The following is a 10,512-nucleotide window of genomic DNA, read 5'->3' on the forward strand; positions in this document are numbered from 1 at the left end:
TTCAAACTTCACGACATCGTGTCCTAAAGTTCAAATATTGTATCCAAAAATTTAAATTTTATGCCCTGAATTTTAAATTAACAGTTCAAAAATTCAGAACACTTAGTCCAAAATTTCAAATTAACAGTTCAAAAATTTAGGATGCTAAGTTTTGAATCTAAATTAGCGACTCAAAATTTAGGATACAAAAATTGATGATATTTAGTCCTGAAATTTTGGTGAATTGATTAATTTTTAAAAATATTGTAAAATATAAATATATTTTCAATTAGCAGGCTTAAAAGTGGCTACTAGTGTGCATCAACTTGACTTGAAGGTTAGTTCTTTCAAAAGATCCTATCTAGCCATCTTCGGGGGGGAAAAATCAGAAACAACCAGATTTACAATTGGTAATTGAAACATAACCACAAATCAAAATTTAGTCACTTTTTCATGTAAAGATAAATCTAAACAAACATACCCGTAAAAATCCGGAAAAATTCTAGCATAATATGCTGGAGATCGAATTTTTTACATATGAGATTCCAGCATAATATGCTGAAATTTCATAATTTGCTGGAGTTCTAACATATAATATGCTGGAAGTTCATATGCAAGAACTCCAATGTCCAGCTTATTATGCTGGAACTTTCCGTGTGCTGGAGTTCCAATATAATATGCTGGAAATTTATGCGCGTGGGCTCCATAATCCAGCATATTATGCTGAAACTTTCTGTGTTTCAATAAAATAGTGATTATTTTTCAATGACTTTGCAAGCGCTGACTATTTTCAATTACCAGTTTAAAAACTGGCTAGCCTGTGCTATTTAAACTCCTCTTTGCCACCCAACTGGGTAAAAAGATCATCCTTTTGCTTTGCCGTTATCGTTTTAAAGAAGAGCTGGAAATATATTTAGCATCTTTATGGACTAAACAATCTATCTTCTCAATTAATTATGAAAAACATTTTGTAACCTATTGCCGTTTTATTTTTTCTACAACATTGCATACTTTGTTGTCTTTTCTACTGGCCAAACCCAAACGTACACTAGTTTGCGGTTACATCAAATAGTTTCAATATTATGAGTACTGACAGAATATCAATGTAAAATACATATGTTCATGATAATAAAGATGAAGGGCAGTAAACTGAATTAGTTACAACACAAGAAGTGCTGAATATATATAATATATATTAAGCCATTAGTAGGTCTTTTCCAGTATAAATGCTCATATAGGTGTAATATCTTGATCATTTCTATTCTTGACCAGTCCTCTTTCGATGACAGCATCTTTTATTAGCTTCATAGAATCTTCAAAATCATCAAGTAGCTGTTGTGGATCAGGAATAGCACTTTCATCAATTGACAGGACGATAGTCATCTTGTTGATATAGCTTTGGAAATTGATCGTCAATGCCTACAATTGAAAAAGAATGGTATCCCAACATTAGAAAAAAGCACAGCTCGGTGCACAATGCATTCTGCATTCACCCAAGATCCGGGGAAGGGCCGCACTCTAAGCGGTGTGATGTAGACAGCCTATCTTAATGCAAGCATTAGTGGCTTCTTCAACGGCTCGAACCCGTGATCTATAGGTCACGTAGAGACAATTTTATCGTTGCTCTATGGTATCCCAACATTGATTTTCAATATTTCAACAATAGTGTGAATTTTCACGTGACATTAGTATGAATTTTCACGTGTGGGAAAAAAGAAAAATTATAATCAAGTTTCCTATTCAAGATTCAACTAATTTATATGACGAAAAAAGAAATCAGCCAAATGCAGAAGGAATAATGCAATGCTTACATTTGGTTGGCCATAAGAAGTTGGAGCAAAATAAGCTAAGGGATGGCCACAAAACTCAATTTCCTCCTGAGGTCCAACCAAGTTGGTGAAGCAAATTGTTGCACTTGAAAATACTCTTTGAGTCATACCACTCACTGCCTATCAATCGAAGATCAACATTCATCACATCGTGAGGTTCAAAGTTTCAAAAAGAAAAAATAGAAAGAATAGCCTAATAAACATCTCTACTTGTCTCGTTTTGATATTCTGATACCCCTACTTCACGGGGTTTCATACAGACATTTATAGTTGTTAAAACACAAAGAGTAGCCCAATGCACGAAGCATCCGACGTCTACGCAGGGTTCGGAGAATGGCCGTATTCAGGGGCGGAGGCAAAAGTGAAGCTACGGGTTCGGCTGGACCCAATAGCTTTTGCTCAAACAATATATTTTGTGTTGAAAAATTTATTAAATATGTACAAATATTAAATGTAGAACCCAGTTGTCGTTCTAAAATCCAGAATCCATAAGGCCGAAATCCTAGCCCCGCCTCCGGCCGTATCCAAAGGGGGCAACCTACCCTAATACAAGTATCAGTGGCTGATTTCACGGTTCGAACCCGTGATCTATTGATCACACATAAATAATTTTATTGTTTCCTTCAAGGCCCCCCTTACTATTTCAAAGTTGCATATGCGTACCATAATTTTGAAGTTGTACAAGTAGGCCCTTATGGTCCGGCCCTTCCCAGAACCTCGCGCATAGCGGGAATTTAGTACACTGGACTGCCTTTTTTTTACTAGTAGAGGTGTCTATTACGCCAATCAGATAGTGCAATAATTGTGAAGTTGCATATATACATACCTTGATGCCATATATCTTGCTGAGTAATTCTGCCATGACCAAAGTGTACAAAGCTTCAAATGAGTTCTTCTTTCGATCAATGGTTGCCTTAGCTTCTTTAACATAATCTAAAGGGTCATCACGTAGTGCAATCTTAAAGGGTAAAAGAGCACAACCAAACCAATTTCCCCAACCTCCCCACTTCCCTTTGCTACCCTTCTCCATCATATCAGCTAAATCCTGTACTTTCAAACATATCATAAGGTTAATTTTCTGTATTCTTGAATGTAATACTAGCTAATGAAACTTTACTACTTTAGTTTAAGTAGTTAGTATTAGATGGTACTACCTTCATCTCATTTTATACCAATCTGTTTGATCAGGTACGGAGTTTAAGAAAATAAAGTTTAGCATTCTGAATAGGGATCTTTATACAAATAGCCGGTTGAATTCACTGTTTACTTTTCCTAGTCGGTATACATATATTATACAATAATTATACATAGTTATACATATATTATACATGAACTATACATATATTATACATCTGTCGGCTATTTTTAGTTTAAGCAGTTGGGTGTGCGGCTATTTAGGTTAATTCTTCTTTGAAATATGTGATCTTAAACAAACATGACATTTACCTGGATGTAAAATCATATGGCATTAAGAGTAAAATGAAAAGCTTAAAGTTAAATAATTTTTACATATATATAAATATAGAAAGGTGGTATACTTTCAAATGGGACTAAAATAAAAGAGTGTAACATAAACTAAAACATAAGGAGTAATATTTTTTAAATTGCCTTCAAAAAAGATAAAATTACAATTATTCAATAATGGGCTAAAAAGGGTGTAAATTATCAGGTATAAGTTTACGATAATTATATAAATAAAAATTAATAATACCTGAATTCCTGGTGTTGATCTTAAATTTATCATAAGACAAGATCGAAGTCGAATACCAAGGGGAAGATTGTTGTTTTCCTCAGTGTCCCCCTTGTCTTCCTTTCCAACAGCTGCAAATATTATTTGAATCAGTGATAAAGGAATGAATATCTCATATATTTTACTAGTTTTTTTTAAGTATAAATAATGTAAAATTTGTAAATTTTTCTCTTACCATATCTCCTGTTGAGATACTTAGATAAACCAGCTTGAGTAATTCCCAAGGCAACATCATTTACAGTCTGTGGAGTATATATATAGAGAGAGAACACAATGTCATTTAAATTTCACTGAAAAATTCTTAAAAAATTTCAGGAGCAGGAGCTAAGGAAAAAAGATAGTAATAATTGAACTCATTTCTATTGCATGATGAAAAATTTATTTCTCCTATTGCATGAACTCACAAGTATAGGAAAACGAAACTAAGCTCGGGCCAATATAAGAGGACTTCTCAATCCAGATAGGTTCTCGCAACTATCTTTCAAGCGGGACCTCGAAAGACAAGCTATGAGTTCTGAATTTTAGTTGGCGTTTGGGCATAAAAATTATAATTTTTGATAAAAAAGAGTAGTATTAATTAAGAGTTAGGTTGAAAAATTATATTTAGAATTCAAAATTATGTTTGGACATGCATTTTACTTTAAAAAAAACTATTATAATTTTGTGAGTGAGGAAAAAAGTTTTTCTGAAAATTTTGAAAATGTGATCAAAACCACCTTTTGTTTTTGAAAAACTCATTTTCGAAAATTTTTTAAAAACTTGCAAAATTTCCTGGACAAATACATTTTTGAAAAAAAGGGAAAAAATATGAACAAACGGTGACTATGACTTCAAATACTAATATATGCTCTTCCTTTTCTATTCTTGGCATCAGTTGTGGGGGGGGGGGAGGGGGGGGAGAGAGTAATTAACTTGCCATGTTCAAAGCATTTTTGACCAGCTTCATATCATCCAAACTGATTGTCCGATGAACTATTCGTCTAATTTTAGACTTGGAATCTGCAGCCAAACTGTTGATAGGGGTTTCTGTATCTTTCAAGAATACAAGTGTGGCTATGACCATGAAAACGTCCACTATTGTATTCCCAATCATTCTTATGAAAATCCAAACTGCTAACACATACCCCCACAACCCTAATAATCCTCCCTGCACATTTGCTTTACCTGCAAAAGGATTAATTAGTTAGTTAGTTCTTTTGATACGTGTGACCGTCTCATTTAAAAGTTTAAGCAAACTTTGGTTTCCTATATTTGATCTACTCCTAATCTCCTATACCATATACCATTTATGTAATAAATATGTGTTGTTATTATGAACATCTTAAAGCTAGCTACTTATATGAGTAGTTAGAGTATGTAAAAAGTAGTACTCCCTATGTTTTATTTTTTACGATGACACTCTTTCTCTTTAATCTGTTCTAAAAAGGATAATATTATTCCATATTTAAAAATTCTTTGACTTTAAACTTTTCCTTAATTTTATTTCATTGAGGTATTTTATATAACAATAAAAATATCATGACATGTGTAAGACCATAAGTTCTAATGATTTGGTATGCGTCAAAAGTCTTTCATTTTTTTTTAAATATCATGCTTAGTCAAATACAATCATATAAAACAAAATGAATAAGAAAATGATAAACTTATTGGATTTTATTAACCAAAGTCCTTTTTAATAGAATTTGTTGCATTCTCAAGTTCGTTGAGTCCATAACTTCATGGTTAGGTCTGAATTCTACAATGAAACTCAGAATAAAATTGATCGTTGAGTCAATCTTCTCAGTCTTTATTGGCTCGAAGTTCTTAATTTTTTGTTCTATCTATATACGAACTCAAGGCATGTAGCCATGGGCGGATCCATATAGAGAATTGTGGTGCTCAAGCACCCATTTCCCATGGTATTGAACATATAATTTTATAGATAATTTCGCATGAAATGGATATATATTTAGGTGAGCACCCATCACTCAAACAGACTGGTGGGTGCTACTGGTTAATGAAATCTAAGTATGCACTCTACATGATTCGGAGTTCGATTCTTACGTAGTGCACTCTTTGACTTTCTTTTTCATCTCCCTTTTACATGGCTTTCCCTTTTGTTCTTAACTTTCTCATTTTTTCATTTTTCAATTCATTTAGTTAATCGTGGCACCAAAAAAAAATATTCAGTTTACCACCACCAAATTTGACGGCCCATATTATTGTTTGGAATCCTCACAATAATGATAATATTCAAGAAAATATGGATATTTATATTTTTCGTCAATCAATATATGTTTTATCCGTATTAAATATGAGTGATTCGAAAAAAAATTTCGTATTGTCTAAAACATATTCAATCCGTCCATATCAATCCGACTCCTCCCATCATTTGCTAGCACTAATTAATAGTGAGCATCCATTACCTTAAAATGCTGGATCCGTCACTGCATGTAGTTTTTCAAATATTTAAACCGAACCAAGACAAGATGATTCCTTTTTTTTTAATTAAGACAAAAATAAGGTTGTCTACATCACACACACAGTGCGCCGGCCCTTCCCTGGACCGTGCATGAAGACAAATACTTTATGCAACAGGTTGCCCTTTATGTCTTTGTACTTAAAATAAAAATTAAAAAGAGAGCTAAAAACTAAAAGAAATCAAACCTGAGTCATAAGTAGGCCTTCTTTTCTTGGTAGGAATAGTAGGAAGCTTGAGTTCATCAGCAGTTTGACGAGTACAAGCTAATAATAGAGAAATTAAAGAGGTGCCATCGCCAAGAGAATGGTGTGCACGAAATAAGCTCACAGCTTCAGCATCACGAGTTCTAATATTCAAAAGATGAAATTCCCAAAGAGGTTTTGATTTGTCAAGACTTGTTTTAGTAAGGTTGTGAACATAATCTTCTACGTATTTTTCTGGTGATAATTCCAGCTTACTTTCGTCAATTTCTGGTATTATAATATGTTGGTTTAAATCAACTTTTGTTTGTACCCATTTCATTTCTCCTCCATTTTCTTCATCCACCACCTGTAATTAATATTTCTCAATAATTTGTTTAGCATGTATCACTATTCACTACTAAAAAAAACAGGAATTAGAAACAGACAAATTCGTAGCAAAACAGAAAAAATCATGCTAATCCTATTTAACAACGTATTATCAAGAAATTATGTTACCTACGAGCAATTTTATAACGACAGATTAGTATATTCCTGTTTTTTTTGGTAGTGTAAGATGCATGAATCTTGAGGTATACGTATTTAGTTTACGTGCAGAATATGGAGAAAAAACAGAGAAGAGAGACGTAATGAAATAAGTACATGCAAAGAGCACTCGGGCAAAAGTTGTGTTTTAGGTTTAATTTAAGGTGGTTGATTGCACTTTTTTTTTAGTCTTTCAAACATAAGGAGAGCAAAAATTTGAAATTAACGGGTTCTAAATTTGTCGCCGAATTCATAGCTCGTCTTAGTTATTAGGTTAACAATTAAATATTTATATATATTTAATGAATTATCTAATACAAGTACAAGATCTAAGTAAAACATATTGGGTTCGTCTAAACCCGTACCTAGGGGTGTACATAGGTCGGGTTGATTCAGATTTTTCAATTATCATACCAAACCAATAGTGTCGGGTTTTTAAATTTATAAACCAAACCAAACCAAACCAACAAAGTCGGGGTTTTCAATCTCGGTTTTTCTCGATTTTTCGGGTTTTTTTCCAGTAAAGTCTTCATAACATAAAATATATAACTTGTGCTCCAAATATTTCTTAAGTCCAAGTAAAATACAACTATATAATATATTTTTCAAGAAATTAACACAATAATATGAGATAAGTCATAGCATTATACTAAAATATTCAATAATAAAGATAAACTAATAAAATTACATAAAATAAATATTGCTAATTAATAAGTCATAATAAAAATTAACATAATCTAAAAATACTATATAGGTCATGCTAAAATAAGTATCGCTAATAAGTACTAATATTAATTACATAACTAAGCACTAAATAAAAAGATAAACTAAGTTATGCATTTTCATTATAAACCAATGTAAAACTAAAATAATTATCCAACACTATCGTCATTCCTAGTATTGAATTAAATTTCTTTTGTTAACATTAGTATTGATTTGAACTTTGTTTGAGTTACTACATTTATGAGCTTTAAAATTTATTTACCTTTCAAGAATGTTAAGTCTAAACTTGAAATAATACATTAAAAGATAAAACTTTGAAAATATTTAAGAAATATTTATAAATTATATTACAATAAATATTTATATGTATAAAATATTTTTAAAAATTATATAAATGTACTATCGGGTTGGTTTGGTTTCGGTTTGACTTTTTTTAGTTAAAACCAAACCAAACCAATTATGATCGGGTTTTATTTTTCAATACCAAACCACATCGGATTTTTTTTTCAGTTTGACTCGAATTATCAGTTTGGTGCGGTTATCGGTTTTCTTTGTACACCCCTACCGGTACCTAATCCTTTAGTTCTGCCTTACTTACAAAGACAATTTTTAACCAAAAATATTCTTTAATTTGAACATGGGTACCAAAAACAACAGCATCAAAATTTACCATCTTTTTTAGAAAGTCTTAACTTATATATACTAATAACATAAAAAGTTTATATATTATCAATGTATTATAATATGTTGTGTTTCATTTTCTAGGTCACTAATTCCACTTATTTTAGAGAATCTCTAGTTATCTTTGACAGTACTATTATTGCATATATAGAAGTTAAGTTCTTTTTTGAAAAGTTTACACGAACAAAACCAGTATAGAAATTATAGAAACTAGAGTTGGAATTAAGAGAAGCTTGAATAGATTCTACTGAATCCATTGCATTCGACTCACTTCACAAGTATATATGCAAAAAACAAAATATGCATATGCACAAACTTATAAAACTCATTAACAATAAATTCTGAATCCGCCTCTAATGAAAACATACCAGGACGCTAGTGAAACGTGGATGCTTAAGCAAAGTATGAACCAACTTGTCTTTAGTAGGCTGTGGAGAAATCCTAGTTTTGCAAAACATAATGGCCATTACATGAATATTTAATATAGGATCTAAGAACATTTTTGCTGTGGGACTCAATGGTTCTTCTTCTTCAACTTCCATTTCCAACTCTTCTATTGTTTTTCTCTTTGTTTCGATTGGTTTCAGAAATGGTTTTCTACATTTGAGTTCAGTGGAGGACTCCATCATTTTTCAGCTTTAATTTTATGCCAAAGGGAAGGCAATGAATATATAATTTCAAATACTAAAGAAAAGGAATTGTTTTATAGTAGGTGTTTGTTTTGCATATATAGAAGATTGAGAGAATTCGTTCTACCAAACTTGTCATTCTTCTTGCATTTTGAAAGATGCATTGAGATTAAAATATTACTCTGTCCATCACATTACGTATGACAGTTTAATTGTGTACAAATTTAAAATGGTTATTTGAATTTTATATCTACTCTTATTATACTGGGATAGTAACAAATACTCCCTCCGTTTAAATTTATGTGAACCCATTTGACTGGGCACGGAGTTTAAGAAAAGAATGAAAACTTTTGAACTTGTTGTGTAAAATGAGGCTCATATATATTGTATGACTATAAATCATTACGTAAAGGTAAATTGTTTCCAAATAAGGAAATGAGTCATTCTTTTTGGCACGGACTAAAAAGGAAATAGGTTCACATAAATTAAAATGGGGGAGTAATAAATTATACAGTGTTAAAATCATAGTTTAAAAGTAAATTCGGTAACAAGCACATTACATACAAAATTTAATATTTAAATAATGTACACCATAGTGTAAAATCATTTTTACTTGTTTGTGTTTGTAGCAAATAACCTATCTTATTTCAAAATTACAAATTCTAGATTTTAAGTAGGTGACCTACTAGCGTAAAAATTATTTATAGTGATGGTATATATTACTTAAACTCATTTAAGATTTGTACACTCAATTATTTTTGTTATTACTTTCTTTTCGCATAAACTGATTTTATATTATATTATGTCAAAATAAAGATCGAAAATACCCATAAAACGCACGGAGAGGAAGTCTATGTTCATAACTAAATTAGCAGGAACGAGGAAATTTCGTAGTCCATGCTGATTTTGAAGTTGCCTTTTTTGGACAAAAGATCAGTATTCAGGACGGCGCTTGATTTGGGTATACGTATAGTTGGATCTTCTCTAAGGTAAACAGGAGCGAAGCCAAAATTTGAAGGTTATAGGTTCGGGTTTTTTAAGTTAGTGGGTTCTAATTAGTAGTCATTAGTACATATTCACTGAATCTCATAAGACAAATATACGATTTTGACCAAAGTTACTGGGTTCGATCGAACCAGTAGCTGATGGGCTAGCTATGCTCCTGATTGTAAATAATAATGGCTAGTTTTTCTTGCTTCGGTAGTATCTTGTTGTTAATGTTTGTTATCGGAAACAGTCTTTTTATCTCATATGATAGAGATAAAATTTGCGTATACACTACCCTCTTCAAACCCCACTTTTGAAATTACACTGCATTTTTTGTTGTTGTGATGACTAGTGTTTATTTGTCAAATATGTCATGATGGCTTGCATCATAACATGCAAGCCAGCTTTTGCTTCTCAACTTTTGGATTGTACAAGTACTATAGTACTAAGTTGAGCCAAGCCGAGCTCACTAACTGAATTTACTATAGTATTAAGTTGAACCAAAGCTTACTATAATATCGAATGTCGTCATATTCAAACCTAGTTCCACCGAGCTTTGTTACAATTAATTGAGGTCGAGACTTAATCGACTCTTTAATATTTATATTTTGTCACTGCATGTCATTTATCTGCATCTGTTAATCAAAAAAAGGCCAAATCTTTCTTCTAATCATCACTTGCATTTCGCTAAAACAACTTCATTTTTTCGCACCTTTTTCTTTCTTGTACATGTTTTAAACGGTAAGTA

The 10,512-nt window shown here is 31.7% G+C and overlaps 1 protein-coding gene across 1 annotated transcript; it reads right to left on the reverse strand.

Annotated features, from left to right (window-relative positions):
• Positions 1-998: 998 nt before the first annotated feature.
• LOC104094381 (wax ester synthase/diacylglycerol acyltransferase 11-like) lies at positions 999-8,898 on the reverse strand. Its single transcript, XM_009600305.4, has 8 exons — positions 8,517-8,898; positions 6,205-6,568; positions 4,475-4,722; positions 3,734-3,800; positions 3,520-3,629; positions 2,635-2,853; positions 1,791-1,928; positions 999-1,398 (listed from the first exon to the last, which is right to left on the reverse strand). The coding sequence occupies exons 1-8, from the start codon at positions 8,775-8,777 to the stop codon at positions 1,210-1,212; spliced, it is 1,596 nt and encodes a 531-aa protein (XP_009598600.1). The 5' UTR covers positions 8,778-8,898; the 3' UTR covers positions 999-1,209.
• Positions 8,899-10,512: the final 1,614 nt, after the last annotated feature.

This window comes from Nicotiana tomentosiformis, chromosome 5 (assembly GCF_000390325.3).
Source record: "Nicotiana tomentosiformis chromosome 5, ASM39032v3, whole genome shotgun sequence".
Taxonomy (NCBI): domain Eukaryota; kingdom Viridiplantae; phylum Streptophyta; class Magnoliopsida; order Solanales; family Solanaceae; genus Nicotiana; species Nicotiana tomentosiformis.